The sequence below is a fragment of the Centrocercus urophasianus genome, unplaced genomic scaffold, assembly GCF_019232065.1.
Source record: "Centrocercus urophasianus isolate 14NV4802_14NV808 unplaced genomic scaffold, USGS_Curo_1.0 seq_32, whole genome shotgun sequence".
Lineage (NCBI taxonomy): Eukaryota > Metazoa > Chordata > Aves > Galliformes > Phasianidae > Centrocercus > Centrocercus urophasianus.
Window position 1 is genome coordinate 997,573 of NW_024884889.1, and position 18,534 is coordinate 1,016,106.

General features: G+C 42.4%; 1 protein-coding gene and 2 long non-coding RNA genes across 9 annotated transcripts in view; 2 read left to right on the forward strand and 1 right to left on the reverse strand.

The window, feature by feature from the left end:
* Positions 1 to 237: 237 nt before the first annotated feature.
* SCOC (short coiled-coil protein) lies at positions 238 to 8,760 on the reverse strand. Of its 7 annotated transcripts, XM_042829835.1 has the most exons (5): positions 8,681 to 8,760; positions 8,499 to 8,582; positions 3,226 to 3,300; positions 3,051 to 3,134; positions 238 to 2,543 (listed from the first exon to the last, which is right to left on the reverse strand). In XM_042829835.1, exons 2-5 carry the CDS (start codon positions 8,560 to 8,562, stop codon positions 2,401 to 2,403), a joined length of 366 nt encoding a protein of 121 aa, XP_042685769.1. In that variant the 5' UTR covers positions 8,563 to 8,582; positions 8,681 to 8,760; the 3' UTR covers positions 238 to 2,400. The 7 variants fall into 7 exon arrangements, with proteins under 7 accessions (XP_042685769.1, XP_042685768.1, XP_042685770.1 ...); XM_042829834.1 differs by having other exon boundaries at positions 8,499 to 8,734; XM_042829836.1 differs by having other exon boundaries at positions 3,226 to 3,297; positions 8,499 to 8,733.
* On the forward strand, positions 3,851 to 8,554 carry LOC122166223. The gene is made up of 3 exons (XR_006170732.1): positions 3,851 to 3,977; positions 4,114 to 4,348; positions 8,481 to 8,554. It is a non-coding gene; the product is annotated as an uncharacterized LOC122166223 (long non-coding RNA).
* A 1,341-nt stretch (positions 8,761 to 10,101) lies between the features above and the next one.
* The window catches only part of LOC122166144, a 42,134-nt gene continuing 33,701 nt past the window's right edge, over positions 10,102 to 18,534 (forward strand). Inside the window, exons 1-2 of the long non-coding RNA XR_006170683.1 lie at positions 10,102 to 10,207; positions 12,517 to 12,683. This is a non-coding gene — a long non-coding RNA (uncharacterized LOC122166144). The remainder of the gene's footprint in view (positions 10,208 to 12,516; positions 12,684 to 18,534) is intronic.

The window sequence follows — 18,534 nt, forward strand, 5'->3', positions numbered from 1 at the left end:
CACAGGATGCAGTCTGCCAAGTCTGTCTTATTTCTTGTAGCTTACAAAGAAGAGCATGCTAAGATTCACAGGTGAAAATACCGTGCGAGTCAGTCTCTAAGCTCACTGAAAACAGTAATTAACCCAGTTCTAATCTCAACACTGGATAATTACATGTAGTCTTCCAGACACTTAGCTATGTAGAAGCAGTGAAGATAACAGCAACTCGTTTCAGGCTTTATAAATGTTAAACCAAACTGAGACAAATCAAAAGTTTTTATTTAGTGTAAAGTCAGAAACACAACATCTTTAAAATGCTCATAAGTTAAATGAAGGCCGCAGTAATGGGATGAAAAGTGGTACATAGATTAAATGACTACTATATACAGACTGCTGATGGGTCAAATATCACGATCCAGTCTTACAATACACAACCATGATGTTGAGATTCCTTGATCTCACAACTGCTCAAGTCTAGTAAGTGCATGCTGTGTTACTACTTGGTGTTTGTGGATGTCGCCCGCAGTGTGGATGGAGATGTGCAGTGACATGGCCTGAAAGCTAGAATGGCTGTAATGAAGTGCAGTTTGTACAAGTCAAATGCTTGGTGAGGTGTGTGTCTTCAGTGCTCAAACCCTGGACAAGCCCTGTGATTTACTCCACCTGCTAGAAATTTCTGCACGTATTCAAAATTTCAGATAGACAGCAATGTGACAAAGCAATCCAGAGATGTTCAATAGTAACATCAGCTGCTTATAGGACCCTGTGACACAAACAGTGTCAGCCACGCGTGCCTTGGTGGGTGAAACTTTTGGTCATCTCATTTCTTGACACAGACTTTGTAAACAACCTTCAAGCCACAAAATATTAGTGCTTTGTTTTTAGTCATTTTAACTCCGCTGAGGTTCCAGTGAGAGCTTTGCAGTCATTTTAAATAGAGAGAAATGGGAGATCTCACGGTAACAGCTTACAGATGAGGAATAGCAGTGCTTAGCTGCCAGGAAGCTTGTGTTCTGAGATGGATTTATCCTGCCATGACATCCACTCATACACTTCCTCCAGCTTTGCTTTACGCAATCTATCACAGCAAAACGGAAAGAGAAGCTTATACTAATAGCTCCCTTTTGTTAAAAGGTAAAATAAAATGACTTCATCACTAAAGAGGCAGATGTCAGTTTTAGGTGACATCCGTAATAAGTCCATCCTGCTCCATGGCAAGATGAAACAGACCTAATGGTACCAAGCTAAAATTAACAGTGCTGTTTGTATTTCAACTTCTGCTCTTCTCTAACACCGATTATGCTAGATGTACCCTTTGTAGGGGAAGTGCTGGCACCCAGAATCTGGGCTGAACTCCTTCTAACAAAGCCAATGCAGTGAACTAAAACAGGACACCTTGACATCAGGCATTGCTCATTGCAGCCCAGATCTGACAGACGACAGCCTCTTCTGCCCTGGGTGGTTTTGTGCTATGTCTCTAGAGGTACTTGACAAGCTCTGGCCCTGTGGCAGGTAAATAGCTGCTGTAAGGCCTGAAGCAAGGACGAGTTTGGCACTTCAGGAGGAAAGTAAAAAGGTGGCAAGGAAGGACTTGTTCTCAGCTTCTCGCTACTCCACCCTGTTCACAATGAGCAAGAGGAAGAACACTGCTGGCTTTCTGTTAGTCAAGCTTATTACTCAGGTTTTGGGTGAGTTTGGTTGAATAGTATGTTACAACACAGAACCTGACCTTTCTTTAAGGAAAGAAAGTTAAAATAGTTTGAAGTGTAGATCTTACAAATGATACACGTTAATATTGCATCCATTTGATATTTCCCTGATGCAAGTTACTTATCCTTGTTCACTTTCACTTAACCCTTTCCAAAAAACGTTGTTTTCCTGCATGCAAACTGTACAAATTATGTCAGACTGTTACTGCTTCACAAAAATTCCTAACTGGTTTATAGGCTTCTGTTTACAGCTGTTTTGCAGAGATGTGAACGGTACTACACAGTAATCTATCAACAGTTGAGGTGAAAAAGGTGATGCAATTAGCCTTTGAATATTTTTATCAAGTAAGTTTTAAACACCATTTTGTAACTATCATTTTCCTAGTCAAGAACACCAAGACCTCTAAGAGAGCCAACAAGACGTGTTTAAGTTGACTAACTGAATCCCATTCTTAGCAAGATATGCTCATTTTTAATACAAATACGAAAGTCTAGTAAGTCTCTACACTGTAATTGCACATTGCTTAATCTTAATATACAAACTCGCATCTCCTGTTCATGATAATGTTCTTAATTCTGCTTATTACTGAAGTTTATAATCTTCAGGAATCCAGTGAAGCCACAAACTAAGATTATTATAGCTTATGTAGCCTATGCCAATGAAAACAAAAAAGACAGCAGCAATACAATGACATCGCTTGTGAGCCAACCCCTACTTCCTTTTGCTTTTTGTGTCAGTGGTTTGGAAAACACTAGATGCTGACATCAGATTTTCTATATACTGTCCAAGAACTTGGTTTTCTGATTTCAGTTTCAAGTTTTCTTCCTTAACAGCATCTACTCGTGCTGAGAGATCTGTGAAGGTGACATTATAAGAGGAAAAAAAGAAAAGAGGAATTAGATACATGCATCCAATAATGAATATATTCTGTGTGCCTACATCAATCGTGCGGGTTTTGCTTAATGTGGGAAATGCTGCTTTAAGGTATTGCTTTAGATAAAACCTGGGTGGGAGTTCCACAATAGGTGGTACAGAAAGTATTTCAAATCTACTTTCCCTGTTAATCTGTGTTCTTTCTGAATTGAGTGCAGCTAAACTATTTGGAAATCAAGATGTAGGTCAGCTGAGGATCCTGGGAAGTTGAATCTATCACCCTTCAGCCTGTTGTGAGCAAATTCTGCATTACAGAAGAGGGGAAGAAGAAGTTGACATCACTAATGTTTCGGAAGCCTTGTTTGTGTCCTTCCAGCTGCGTAAGCGATGTACCAGCAGCACTGTCAGCCCAGGACAGCCCAGAACAGTAAGGTTCTCCTTTTAATTCACATTGTGCTTATGAAAAATCTGAGTGCTGAACTGCTAACCTTCAAGTGTGTGCTGCAGTTCCAAAACTTGATTAATAAGCCGTGTTTTCTCTTCTAATTCCACCTGATTCTCAGCCTCAACAGCTGCAATAAATCATAGGAGCTTTAATATAATAGCCGGGAATTATACTAGGCAGAAAAGATAACAGTGAAGAAGAACATTAAGAACTTATACCGTCCATGTCAGCATTCATCATTGTAGAAGGGGCTCTTTCAGCTTTAGAACTCAGCCGGCCCGACCGACGGTCTGCTTAAGGTAAGAAGGGAACAGAAAATTGAGGCTGTGGCCGTAGATTCCCCTCGGCTCCATCACCCAGCGCCTTGCAGCCGATCTTTCTGGAAGCGGCTCCCGCAGAGGCCGAGCGGCATCAGCCGCCCGCTCTCACCGCCCATCCCGTTCCGTTTCACGGCAACCGCGGTACGGCCGGACCCGGCTGCCTCGCTCCCCTCCGCCAGCCCTCGCCCCACCTCCACGGCCCTACGGAGCATCCAGGACCTCGGGAGCGGCTGCCGCAGGCGCCGGGGCCCGGGTTAGCGGCCGCCCGACGCGAGCAGCGCACCGACCCACCCCCCGGGGAGCAGCCGGCCGCCTGCCCGCGCCGCCCCCCGCACCGACCGTCCCGCCGCGTCCCCACCTGGCGCTCCCGCGGGCCGCGCAGCGCCGGCCCGGCCGCAGCCCCGCCGTTCGTTCCGCTCTTCCTTTCCTCCCGCCGCGCCTGCGCCAGCGCCGCGCCTGCGCCGGGCTCGGTCGGGCAGCGCGGGTGGGAGCTTGGAACGAGCCGTGCCGCCTTCCTAGCGCGGGCGCTGTGACACGGGGCTGAGCCCGGGATCCTGCGGGCAGCCGCTTTGTTTTTCTAAAAGCTGACCCGGCACGGAGCGGCCCGCATCTGCTTCCCTGCGCTTTCCCCTCTCTCTGAGAAGGGTGCGGTAAGTGCCAGCTACCCGCAGGTCCGTGCAGGTGCTCAGCCCTGCTGTGCGGCTGGTTTTGGGGTACTTAGCACGAGGCTGGCAGACTTGGTTTAACGTGTGTTCACAGAGCTGTTCTGTTTTGGTTCTGTTCTAGGTCAGCTTACTGCTTTCTACCTCAGAGAAAATACGTCAAGTGAAATACTGTCAGCACATGATGCAAATGAGTCGGTTTTTGATATTTAGCAGTATTCCAGCGCATGTTCTGTGGTTTAAAGAAGGACTTAGAAGGTCCTCCTTGCTGGAACGCCGGGGTGCTGCCCTTAGTGATCTTCTGCTGCTCAGTTTATTAAGCTGTTTTTACGCTTACACTCTCCATCCCTTTGCTTCAGGTGAGTGGTTTTTCTGACTGAAGAGCTACAAAGAGAGCTTGTAATGCTGAGCATCCTCAGAGCTTCCGAAGTCAGAAGTGACTGAAATGTAACCAAGAACCAGTGCTAATCCCTTTCTTTCTTACTAATTCATTCTGTGTCCTCTGAGGCAGTTTTTTTTTAAAGCCATCAGAGCCAAGCTCCCAATGCTGTTACCGGTGTTATATTCAGTTTAGAATGGTGACAGTTACTTTACAGATGCAATCACTTAGACTTAGCATGTGTACTGCGTTCCAGTTAAGAGTTCCTAAAACTAACCGACATCACTAGAAAAATGAATATGTTTATTATTAGTTAATTGATTAATATTATTAATTTCACTGAAAGAGCTTTTTTTTTTTTTTTTTTGTTTAAAATAGCAACAATCTCCCTTAGGACATAAAATCATAGAATGGCCTGGGTTGAAAAGAACCGCTATGATCACCTAGTTTCAGCCCCCCTGCCATCTGCAGGATCTCCAACCAGCAGACCAAGCTGCCCAGAGCCACATCCAGCCTGGCCTTGAATGCCTTCAGGGATGGGGCATCCACAACCTCCTTGGGCAACCTGTTCCAGTGCATCACCACCCTCTGTGTGGAAAAAATTGCTCCTAATGTCTACCCAAAACCTCCCCTGTCTCAGTTGAAGACTGTTCCCCCTTGTCCTATCAGTATCCACCCTCGTAAACAGCCATTTCCCTTCCTGTTTATACGCTCCTTTCAAGTACTGGAAGGCCACACTGAAGTCTCTCTGGAGCCTTCTCCAAGCTAAACAAGCCCAGTTCCCTCAATCTTACTTCATAGGAGAGGTGCTCCAGCCCTCTGGTCATCTTAATTGCCCTCCTCTGGACCTGCTCCAAGAGCTCCACATCCTTCCTGTGCTGCGTCCCCAGGCCTGCACGCAGTACTGCTGATGGGGCCTCACAAGAGCTGAGCAGAGGGGGACAGTCACCTCCCTTTCCTGTTGGCCTCCCCTTTTTTATTGCAGCCAGAACACAGTTGGCCTTCTGGGCTGCGTGTGCACACTGTTGGCTCACGTTCAGCTTCTTGTCCACCAGGACCCCCAGGTCCTTTTCTGCAGGGCTGCTCTCGGGGACATCCGTAAGGCATAAGCTAACTGCTAACCTGAGTGCATAGGTGTGTACTGTTACCAAACTGCAGGAGAGAATTCCGTTGCCCTGAACTCAGGTTTGAACAGTCACTGTTTTTTGGAAATTTCATTTCTGGATCAGTTGTGTATGTGCTGTTTTCCCATGGCACACAGCACACACCAACAAGCTTTCCTTTCTGGCAGCAGCATTACAGGCACCAACAGCGCCTGCGTGTAGTGGCTGATGACAGAGGCTTCGCTGTTGATCACAAGAATGGAAATGCATTCTCCTTTTTACCACAAGCTGTTGTTGAACATATCTGTGAGACGTTTGCTATTTGAACTGTGCTCCTTTTTCCCTTAGAAGAATATGAAAAGGAAGGCAGTTGTCACAAAATGTTGTAGATGGACTTTTTAGCAAGGTTCCATAAAGCTCTGCTGGTAATTTGGAGATGAAAACTGTATTTCTTTTGGCTAGGCAAAAAAAAAAAGAAACAAAAAACAAAATAATATATTTAATTTTTTTTTTATTTTTTTTAAGGTAAATAATTTTTTTTTTTTTTTTGCAATGAATAGAGGCTTTTTTTTGAGCAGAGAGAAATACGAAAACCTTTGCAGTTATTTGATGTCATCTCCCTGTTTTATTTTTGGTTTAATTTCCTCTTTATCTGTAATTCATTCATCTTTTTGAGCGAATTTTATCAAGTGCTGAGTTTCTAAATGGAAAGGTATTTCTTTCACTAGGAGTGAAACTATTTTCTACGTTTAACAAGTGTTATTAATTAATGCTTTCCTTCATTTCAAATGCTCTTGCTATTGCTATTTAAATATTAAGAAGTTTCTGTCTCGCTACCATTTTGTATTCATCTTGATTTACGAGAGAATAATTTTTTTAATACCTGTTTAACTAATGAATAGAGAAATGCATCTGTTTTGGAAGAGCGTTAGGTATTTAATATTCATGGTTTGCACTCAGTTAATTGCATTCGGTAACCCCTGTTGCTTTGCCACAGTGGCTTTTTTGGTGTGCTAAGAGAACTCTGATATGAAGGTTGTTTTCTTATACATTGCACATACATAGCATGTTGTTCTGCTTGTCTTTAGTTTCTTTGCGCTCTGTACACTTTGAGAGGTGAGGGAAGACCTTATGCAATTGTAAACATACTGGAGTTCATTAAAATCAGAGGATCTGTATGATTTTACTTAAGATTTAATTACAGAATACTTCCTTCTAAAACGTCAGATCATCCTCAGGTGAAGTCTAGTAGTTGATAATTTGTATTAGTATCTACATATTGCTGGTCCATTTTCTTTTCTTAATTCCTTGCTTGAGCTTGCTGTTGGCTACCCTAAGGAATCTTTTTCTATCTTACTGTATAATTTTTTTTTTTTTTTAAATCCTCCCATTCTTGGGGAATTGATGCCCATCTCCAGCCTAAAGGCTGTGAGATCCATTCTGGTTGTTAGCTTCTGTGCTCTGTGCCCACAATAATTAGTCTTAACTTGAGCTGGGAGAGCAAAGGAAAAGTGTTTGCTCTCAAACATGTACTACTGCCTTCCTGTTGTAGGTTAGGAGTTTTGTGACACTTTGCTCCCCGGCTTCCAGGTGTTACTGTCTGGCAGAACAAATGGACTGGGGCTATCATATTCACCATAAAGCTTACTACGTATGTTCTTTCTATGTTGCCCTTGTGTAAAAAGCTTGCTTGAAAATGTCATTTACTCTCAGTTACTCTGAATTGCTTTTTCAGCTTATGAGTGACTCTCCCCAGCTCTTCACTTTTGTAGCAGGGGGGAAAGCTTTGGGATTGGCAGCAGATCCAGCATGCTGAAGCATTGCTTGCTGTCCTCTTTGCGTTAAAATGAGCTCCCTCTGAGTTTGGGTGCGTTCATGCTGTCAGGAGTCATGTAGATGTAAGTGCTGATGTACAGCTAAGTCTTATTGCATGGTTGCTCAGCAGCTACTTCAGTATTAGTAGCATCTGCAGAGTCACAGGATATACCTTTTCCTACAGTTCTCCTTCTTAAGGGGGAATGCCAGGCCTGTAGCAATGGAGAGTTCTGACAGCACAGCTTGCACCAGGACCTACATATGTGTCTCTTTATGAATAGTTAGTTTAGTGACATTGTTGTAGGGCTGATTATGTTCTGCACCAACTAATTGCATTTAAATGTCCACTTCAGCTTCACTGTCCGAACAAGAAACTACTATAAAACTGCTCTAAAATAAGATCTACTCAATTTTGTTTTTGTATAGGTGGGAAAGACAGCATGTACAATAACATTCTTTAAGCTAAAAATGAGACAAAGTAGTCCACTGTTTGGTGTTTTTTTTTTTTTTTTTTTTTTAAATAAAATAAAAGGACTTGTAGCATTTGTTAGTCAGCAATTCAGTTGTGTAAGTCAGCACAGCTCTGTGACGGCCAACCTGAAGTTATCTGGTTGCTACTCTGGCCACACCTTTCTAAATAAATTATTATCGGTTCGTATTAACCCAGTTTTCCCAGTATGCAGAGGTAGCAGAACTATCCCTTACTATCCTTACTTCCCATCCCAAATCATTTCTATTCTATAAACCAGAAGGCCAGAAGGAGGCTTGTTTGTCTAGTTTCCTTTAAAACAATTAGTAATTGGGATTTAAGTGGATCAGCTCATTTCAGTTACCAATTAATTTGCATCCCTTCTTACCACTCTCTGTGTAGTAAGCCAGAGGTGATTGTTCTGGATTCCTACTGTCTGTATTTATTTTGTCTGAGTTAATATTTCTGCAAGTCTCTCCACAAGCAGTGCAAGGCTCTCTGTTCTCAGGGGATGAATGTATGTTACCACGTGCTGCTATGGCAGAACTGTGGTAACCCCCTCACTGCCAGAATCTACTTTTTGTCACAAGACTTATCCAATTACACAGCTAAAAAGTTCTACTTGGGGATGTTTTCTTAAAAATACATCGTGCCTTATGATTAGCATCTCCAGATTTGTGTTCTCACCCCATATTCAGCCCACCGCGTTTGTTTTGTCTCGATAGATAGTCACGGTTCCGTACCTGGATCGTCTGCCAAAGAAATGTTGGTGAAAGTGCCGTCCTCCTCATCTACGGGTAAATCCATTTTGTTTCCTCCTTTTGAAGCTGTCAGGGAAGCGCATTTAAGCGTGGCAGTTGTCAGCCATTTTCAGTGCACGCAGCTTCACTTGTTAAATCCTTAATGATTTGAGCACAGGTGTTACCTGATCCTGCGGGCAGCTACACGCCGCGCAGTGCCGTATCTCCTCTGGACCTTGAGCTCCTGTCCGGAAGTCGTTAAGCTGGAAGGTTCTACCAGCTTCATCGGATATGTGCTGAGCAAACACTGTAATTGCACCCCTTCTGGGAAAGAGCTGTGCCTTCACCTGAGTCAGGGGAGTGGTGGTGGTGCTTGTGGTTTTTCTCGAGGTGGTTTGCTCGTTTTGTTTTCTTCTTTTGGTAGAAGTCTTAACATTGTGTGATCATAAAATGTTACTTCAGGAACATTGAGAGGGGTTTTGTAGCAGCAAATTTAGCAATATAATCTTTAAATACTCTGGGATTTTACTGACCTGAGCAGTCACACCAAAACCAACCGATCGACGCGCATGAGCGAAAGTACGCGAGCGTTGAGTTTCTGTGAGAGGAGGCAGGAGGCAGAAGGTGAAAATAGATCAAAGGCAACCCAAGCTTTTGGGGCAGTTTGTTTTTGCATCTTAAAAACAAATGACTGTCATTTGAATCTATAAACTAGGAAGTTACCTCGCACTTCTTACCTCTTAGAAATAGCTTTCTTTTGCATGCAATGAATAGCATCGTGGCGATTAATTTAAAAGCATGCATAGCCCTGGTCTTGATTACAGAGAGTATGATGAGCAGTGAAACTGCTCCCTGCTCAGGTTGCATGCCCAGTGTACCTGACTTGGATTTTTTGATCAAAATTTGCATGCAGAAAAAGACCAGGTTTAGTCATTGTCAAATATTTTTTCTTAATTAGGAACCTTTCTGAAGCCTTGCTGAAAATGTAATTTAGTTCTGTGAAGTGTTGCCTAACTTACAGAGATGATGGATGTAGCACTTTCTTCTGGTCCTTCGACTGCTTGTGTGTGTTTTTGCTTTTACTTAAACTTGTAAAATAGGGAAGGTGCTGACAACCACCTTTGGGGATTACTGAAAATCAGGGACGCCTTGCACACTCAGAATAGTGTTGAGTGTTATTGAAGCTTAGTTATGACCCATGCAGAGCACGACCTTCTGGCATCTCTCTAACGTTTTATATTTGTTTATAACGTTTTATGTTCGTAAATTCTGAATGAAGAAGAAAAGTGGAAGGGGAGAGAGGAAAAAGTGAGCAGTGAATGGACTCTTGTGCAGGCAGCTGCTTTGTCCAGTGGTGGTTCAGCTGTGACCTGCTCTTCTCTTGGCCATTGCCAGCAGTAACTGCTTACAATCCCTATTTGCTGTCATGTTGGGATTTGATTGTCTTCCCTCAAGGAGAGGGAATTCTGTATTCTTCTCTTTCCTTCCAGTTATGCAACAGCATGCTTCAGAATCATGTTGATAGCACTCGTAAAGCTAGAAAACATTTTGATTTTTGCCTTTTTCCTTTTTGGTTCCCAGACATGTTACATATGGTTGAAGCGTGTCAACAACTTGGCTTGGAAGGGCATATCCTAAAGACTCACACAATTATATAATTATATATTACATACCTCTGCATTTTGTAAAGTTGTGTGCCCACAGAACTAAGGGTAAGTGTAATTAACTTTCCTTGCCCGTGTCAGTTGGAGCCCCAAATGGGCTTCCTCTGGTAGGAGCAGTTTCCGGGTAGATCATTAGCTAGTGTTAGACAAAAGCTCGTGCAGCAGCATAGCGAATACAGGAGTTGTGCAGCTGTTATTCTGGGTGACAGCCATCAGTAAAAGCGATGCTGAGTTTCATAATAGTTGTATTTCGTAATAGTGGGTAAGAAGGACTCCTTGGGAGAAAGGAGTACGGGGCACATCGATCCCCGCAGGCTGCAGCCTTCGGGCCAGGCGTACTGCTTCGTGCACAACTATTAACAGAGCTGCATGGCTTCCCAGAAGGCCTTTGCTCTTTGTGAGGACCTGGACTTGTGTTAAGTTTGTGGGAGGCCAGCACAGCTTGTCCATGGGGAGTTCTCCTTTGTGGATTTCAATTTGTGTACCAGCAGAGAGGGATGGGCTTTAGCTGAGCGGGCTCCACAGGCACTCTTGTTTCCATCTTGCCCACGAGGCTTTTCATGTTTCAAACATACATCTGTGTTCTATAAATTCAAAGGCACTGCAGAATAATGTCTGTAGCTTGTTTTGTTATGGGAGTGCTGTGGTGAGGAACACTTCCTTCAGTGGGAGCCTGCTGCCTGTGTAATAAGGCCTTTGGGCAGGAGGAGCTGTGCACACGTGGAGTAGGAGTACCCCCTGCTTGCTGTCCTCATGTCTGCCTTGTGAGGGAGAGCAGAAAAGATTTTGTTTTGGAAACATTTCCCAGTGCTTCTGTCTCACGTATTTTTGGAGAGGCAAGAGGGGTCAGAGACAGGAGGTTAGGCAGCTGAGAGACCTCAGTGACCTCATGCTGCAAAGGTGTAATTGTAGAGAGGTGCCTGGTGTTCTAATGCTCTCAGTATCAGCAATAGAATTTTTTTTGTGAAGTGAAAACCACCAAAGCAGTAGGTTTATGTTGGTTTACGGGGGACAGAGAGTGCTCTGGGTCCTTGCTGTAGGTCCTTGCTGTAGCACAGTGTGTGACTGATGTCCTGTCAGGCTGTGCTGCTCTGATCAGGAGTCCACTCTGAAGACGAGATGTGCAAATGCAGATGTGTAAGGTGTAAGCTACAGAGTCTGTTACATACACTGATAGGGGATTCTGAAAGAGAATAACTGTGTTTTGAATCCTGCTTGTGGTCAGAACCTTTGAAAACACTGCGTTTGTTTCCAGTGAGACAATGTCTAAATATAAAGAGGAGTAGAATCCACCTCTAACTGTGCAGTTCTGTAACACAGATAAATAAATTTGCCAGTACTTTGTGGCATACAACAAAATGCTTGAATTTATTTTTCGTACACTAAACATTCGGAAAAGCATGCACTTCATCAGTTACACACAGTGTATAAAACACAGCATCCTAAAAATATGGGCCTTGTTAGGAAGTGATGGCTGCCAGCGTGTCTCTGTATTAATGAACTTAGAAGGGAACTGCTGCACGTGTTTAGTGCATGCTAATAAAGCAGTGATAGTGCTAGTACATTCACAGCATGCTCAGAGCTGGCCTGACTGACACTGCATGATAGTAACCTACTTGAGGAACAACAGTTTGCTGAGGTGGTGACAGAAGTATATGAAATGTGTCATTGGCAGATTTAACCAGAACGCTGAGGTGTATCAGTACTTGTCAGCAAGTCTCCTAGGTGTATGTACTCTTCCCTCTTGCCTCAACACTTCCCCAGTTTAAGATGCTTACAAGCTCTGTTGTGGCAGTCTTGCAAATGTTGAGATGAGCTCTGAGGGCATGTTATGTAAATGAATGTCAGCATTTGTGAACGCTGCTTCTGAAGTTGCACTGACAATTGGCCACCTGGAAACCACCCATGACAACTGCCCACTTGCTCTCATGCCCACTCCCTTGCTACGTTTAATTCTGATAAATGTGTACATACTGTTTTCTGCCTCCGTGATTATTTTTAAGTGGGATCTGAACCTCTGCTCTGTGAAAATGAGTGGCTTGTTCATAACATCGGGTATGTATGTCTTGAAATAGACCCACTTTGTTTCACACTTGTCCATTTCACTCTCAGATTGCCTGCCATACATCTGTCTGGACATGGAGAACATTTGTCCGCTAAATTAGAAGAAAAACAAAAAACGTACTGCTTCAGAGTGCTTCACATGATGCTCCTCGAAGTTAAATTCTATTGTGATTCCTGTAAAACTGGACAGGGACTGGGCAGACTACCTGTATTTTACTAGCGTGTCAATTGTAGCAGTGTGCTCCATTTCCCACTCCTTTCATTTGATGTGCCTTTTCTTAATTCTTACCTAGGTGACTTGGTGTAAGTAACGTGAGGCAGAGCAGCGTTTTCCATTGGATGCTGGAATTGACTAAGAATCCTCAGTCTGCCCTTCTCTTCGAATGCAAACTTGCTCTCCTTCACTCCATTCAGTTGTAATTCTGGAGGTGGAACTAATTCAGCAACAGAGTTGGCTCAGGTAATTTCTACATATCTCAAGATTTTTGGCTTTGTTCGTTAAAGTTACTAGGAAATTACTGGTTAACTTGCTGGAGTATGCCAGTTTAGAAACTAACAAGCGTTCTTTCTTTATCACTTGGGCCATACTGAATGCTTCTTCTGACTCTTGGTAACATGCAGAAAATTGGGCAGTGCATAACACTGCTCCAGAATGTCGGTTCCTTATGCTTTTATTGGTGTTCTCTGATATGGCTGGCCATTACCGTCCTTCTAAACTGAACTAGGCCACTCAGATTATAAGAACTTTTCCCTCTTCTTGGTCCTTCTGGGAGCCCTTCAGGTATGTAACCAGCTAGCCAATGTTCTTCTTCCCTTTCACACTGCGATTAAATGGAAAATATTTCAGATTTTAAATATTCAGTCATTAACACAGGATTCACTGGGGAAGATCCCATCAGTTTATGAATTCGATTGTTGGTTAATCAACAATGTAATAATTGATTTTACTTTGCAAACAAATTGCAAAAATGTGTGGATCTTGATATGGAAATTTCCCTTTGTGATTATTCAGGTGCTGAGGTTGCTAGTTTGAGCACTTAGGCAGTCGAGCTCTAGCAACACATTTCAGTGCTGGCTTCAGAACACTGCTAGCTTCAGGAATACAATAAGCTGGCTTTCACTGCACCATGTGCTGCTGCAGCAAGACAGATACTGGTACACTGTCCAATAGTGAGTTCGCCAACAGGCTCTTCACTATCTTTTCTCTCTCTTCCCTATTATGGCACTTGGAGGGAAAAGATAAGGGACTTGAAAGTATTTTCCCATTTCAATCTAATTGTGGTCTCCTTATTGCCTGAATTCTGTCTGCCTTGGGCTTGATCAGCCTTACTGCAAGTACCCTGAGTGGGACGCCTGCTGTTCCACATGGCCCTTCTTTAAAAGCCTGCAATAACATCTTACATCGGTCTTGCTGACTTTGTGCACCAAGGGAGTTTTGGCAATTGTCAGTTTTTCTGCTGCTGTCTGCCTCCTGGTCTGTCACATCCCTGATGCCCTTGCCAAGGCCAGTAAACAGGCTGCCACACTTTGCCTACTGAGCTGCCAGTGAGCTGCAGAGTAGGATGTCAGTCATTCAGCAGTCAGATGCTAGAAGTGAGAATGAGAAGGACAAATTCTTTTGTGTGTATATAAACATTTTTTCAAAGGCCCGTTCCTTTACTAATGTTATTGATGTTCTCATAGTGATGCCTCACTTGAAGGTCTCACATTTCCTGTTGTTGCGTATCTTGTCTTTAAAACTGTGAGATTATTTAATGCTCTTTGCAGAAATCCCCTTGGAATGTAATCATGTGACGTGGTTGCTGGGCCATTTTTGTCTTGCTGGCTTTTGAATGCTGTCTGTTTACACTGCAGCTATGCTGGATTTTCTTTATACAAGTATTTTAGAAGGTTACTGCTGATGATATGTGTGGCTGAAGCTAGTCTGGATAGATTAATTATTTAACGTGACTAATGCTTTTAATGGTCTTGATGATCAATAACACTTACAATAATACTGTAGCAAATAGCAAAAAAAGAAAAAAAAAAAAATCACAGCTGAAAGAGAGCTCATGCATGGAAAAAAAAAAAAAAAAGCCCAAAACAAAACAGTTTTTAAAACAGGAAGAAATTTCTGGACCCATTCTATCTTCTATAAAACGGGCCGTTTCCCAGTGACTATTAGTAGAGTTGTGCCCAGTGTCATTCAGTAGCATTGCCAGATGTTGGTGTTTCCTTAAAAAAGACATTTTTCTTTAAAAAAAAAAAAAAATGAAGTAAAATAAAAATAAACAATATAAACTTGTGATTAGGATCAAAACTTAACAGGAAACAGACTTGGGAGCCCTGGAAGAAAGTGAACATGTATGAGAAGTATCAGACAGTACAAGGGAAAGTTCTGTTATTTTAAGCCTTGTTCTGTAAGTCACAATGCTTAAATGGATGAGGACTTACTTTGTTTCTGTACCTCACTGTTAGAAAGCACTTGATTGACTTTTATTTGACTTGAGGCTGTGGGGGCAGTTGTTACCAAGTGTTGACTTATATGATTTTGGGGGGCTTCTATTGTGAGCTTTCCTGGGTGGAGATCAGGTCATATTAGAGTGAAGGATTCCAGTCTTGATTTTGGAAAGCTGGAAGGAGGAGGTACTTATGTATGAACAAACTCAATTTCAAAGCCAACTAAACAATAGTGATAGGGTTGCCAAACCCAGAGACTAAAACATGCTATTCTTCAGTGGTTTTGCTTCAAAAAATAAAAAATATCGGGACTGTTCTATTTTCTTTTGCATTCTTCAGCTATTAGCATGAGTGCTCCTAAGATCTCTTCAGACCTAAGCAAGTCTTTCTCTGTAGAGAGTCAAAGCTAAGATACTATGAAGGTACATCAGTTCATGATTGGAAGAAATGCACCATTATATTAATGCAGTCCACGATACAATTCTAAGAGTTGTAATGAAGTGTCATTTATTAAAAGCCAGCTGCAAGGCCCATGCAATAGTAACTATATGTTGTATGTGAATGTCTTCCTATGGAAAAAAAAAAATCACCAGAAGCCAATAGATGAAAAAATTGCTCTGAGGTATTGTGTATCTGGTGATGGAATTACCTGCAGTGCCACCAGGTTTAAAAAAAAAAAAATAAAATAAAATAAAAGTTGAGCAGATGAAGCAGAGCAACACAAAAGCCTTGCTTGTTCTGTGCCCCAGCTGAAGTTTGCGTGCAAGATGGGATGGATCTGAAAGCTGTTCTCTCCCAGTCAAAGGCCAGGGAAAATGGCAACAATACATCTTTTAGCTTCTGGTGGTGTTGGGTTTCCTCTTTTTCACTTGAGGAGATGTGGTTTTAGCCACTGAAAGGTATCAAGCCCTCCATACGGTTTCACAGCATCCGACACAGAAGGACTTTGTACTTAGCCAGACACAAGACAGCTCTAACCACCCCTGCTTTGTGTGTCTTATGGAAGGATAGCGTGTCTTATGGAAGAATATTCCTATAGATCAAAGCAAACCAGTAACATCCATTTCTCTCTTTCGTGCCGCGTTCTATTCCACGCTGTACTGTTCTGTATCCCAGTTCCACGCTTACCCCTACCCGTGCTTCTGCTTTGTCCCTATTTCTGTGTACCTTTACCTTTTCTTTCCTTCTCAGCCCTCTTTACCTGACCCTGTTTCTGTCATCAGTCACTTAGTGCAAGTCCTGACTCCTGCCGAGTTCTGGCAGACACAGTGTAGTAGTCTGCTTCCCACAGGGGCAAATTATGATCATTTGATGGGCAGTAGCTCACCTTTGTGCTGTGGTTCACAGCTCCCTGCTCTTGATCATAAATACAAGGCAGGAGTCTGGTACTTACTCCTGGGGGATGGATGGGGGAGTTTAGCTGTATATTTAGGGAAATTACTCTGAACTTAGCATGAAATGTCGCCTTTGCAGTGGATGGTAAAGAATTGCTTTATAATTATATTTTGAGTTTTGTCCTTTAATACTGAATGCAGTAACTTTAGAGGTGGCATCCAGCAGAACAATTTTAGACAGAAGGTGAAGACAGAGTCTGCGTGTGTAAGAAATTAATGAATAAACAACTTTCTTATGCTCTGTGGATTCTTTTTAGGGAAGGTTTATTAGCTCTCTACATCCAGCCCATGTATGAAGAGCCAGAATTTGCAATGCCTACTCAATTTTTTCTTTGACAAGCCCTGCAGAGTTGTGCAAAAACTAAGCAGCCTCTCAAAAGGCGGCTCTAACAGCGCTTTTTTCTCATTAGTCAGATCAAACTGTCTGTGTTTTGCCTGAGAAAGAGAAAAAGAAACACATTTTTTCTCTTTGCTTTTTCCCAGAAAGTCTCCCTTATCTTTGACTTTTCCAGTAGATTTCAGTCCCTTTCCTTGTATTTGTTCCTGGTGGAATGGTACTCCCACAGCTCAGCAGTGTTCTGAATCCGCAGCTAGTCCCCACTGATGACTTTGATGTTCATTTATGCTAATTATTTATGCTCTGTATATTGTATGCTGTGCCTGCGTATGGAAACCCCATCTCTACCAACATTTTATCTGTTTGGATGAGAGTGCTGCCTATATGTTTTCTGAAGTCCGTTGCATTGTGTGCAAATTGTCCTCTCCGTGAGGGTAGGGAAGATGTTGCCAGGTAATTTTGTAACATCCAAAAGTGTCTAAAAGTGTGCTCACTGTCTTTCTAGTAGAGGCTGATTCCACATACTGCTGTACTGTATGCAATTATAGAATTACAGAATATCCTGAGTTGGAAGGGACCCATAAGGATCACTTCCATCTTCAGCTTCATGGCAAACCTGACGTGCATTATTTTTTTTCCTCTTTGATACTTTCTAGATAAGAATTTAATTCATTGATCACCGGTGCTACTGTGACATCTAATCTGATTTATTATAGTTCATCTTTCTATCATCATTCAGATGGTTTTTTACACCTTATATAAGCTGTACTTGTTTACATTTAGGAATAAATAGTAGTCACGATTTCCATATTGTTATGTTATGCTACTTACTGTTTTCTTCTTACAACTGCCTACAACTTTATGAGGGTTATTAAAGTGGTTCTAGGTAATGTAAAAAAGCAAACCAGAATGCTCTTTCACCTTATGCTTCAACTATACTACATACAGTTGTACTTTGATGGATTAGGACAAAATGATGTGCATGGTTGGTAAGATCTTTTGCAAGATGGACCTTACATAGGAATCAGCTAAAGGATGCAGTATCTTTCTGCCAGACTTCACCCTTGCAGGAGCAGAGATTTTCCTGCTGTATTCTAACTTAACTAAAGAGTATTGATGTCTGATCCAAAGGAGGGCAGTGTTTTCATTTTTTTTTAATAAGGGAAGTTCATTTGGACAAGAAGTCTGATAGGGTGAGTCTTCTTACTTTGTAATTTCTATTTTTGATCAATTGAAGTTGCTCTACCAGTCATTGCTTGGGTCAGCAGAGATCATGGCACAGCTGCCCAGAGAAGCTGTGGTGCCCCATCCCTGGAGTCACTCAATGCCAGGTTGGATGGGGATCTGGGCAGCCTGAGGGCTAGGAGGCAGCCCTGCCCATGGCAGAGGGGGGGAGGAACTGGGTGGGCTTGAAGGTCTGTTACAACGCAAGCCATTCTGCGATTCTGCAGTCCCTTATTACAGACCAATTGGCAAACTTCAGGTGTATTTCAGCTACTTTTTCTCCTGGTACAACATGCCTCACAGTTATGTAGAACTTTGTAAGTATCGTTAAAACAGGTTTGTTTGTTTGTTTTTAGCAGAATGTCTTTCTCAGTAGAATGGAAGTGAAACTACACAGCCTGATGACAGTTAGTGGTTATAGAAGGAATGTCTGCTTGAGTCAAGGAGTGGCAAATGAATAAAACTCAGCAACGAATTTTTACTCATGCAGAGTCAAAGAAGTCAAAACTCAGTGTTTCTGTGTCCGCTGTTTGTTTTGTCTGCTCTTATTTAATTTTAGCATTTTTATCCTGTGCAATGTAGCTAAATGATGCAGTTGTCATCTCTGCACACGGATTTGACAAGTTAGGCCTTGAGATAGATGAATAAACAATAGCAATCCTTGCTCTTGTCGTAGCGAAGCCAAATCGTAGAAGATATTAATACAATGATGATAGAACACAAAAAGCTGAGCAATTTACTTGCTGTAGTTCAGCTCGTATCATTGAGTCGTGCCAAGAGCACAGGTTATTCGCAAACAGTCTTGGAGATGCACATGCTTTCTTTCTCTTCATTTATGTTTCCATGTGTATATTGAGGCAAAACGTTCAATATCTAACAGTTCATTGTTATTTTATCCATATTCAGAGTGAGGTTGT

Coding starts and splice junctions, on each gene's coding strand:
- SCOC (XM_042829835.1), bottom strand. CDS start 8,562: ATGGATTTACCCGTAGATGAGGAGGACGGCACTTTCACCAACATTTCT. Junction 3,135..3,225: donor GATGAATGCTGACATGGACG/GTATAAGTTCTT, acceptor GATTTATTGCAG/CTGTTGAGGCTGAGAATCAG. Junction 2,544..3,050: donor ACTGCAGCACACACTTGAAG/GTTAGCAGTTCA, acceptor TCACCTTCACAG/ATCTCTCAGCACGAGTAGAT.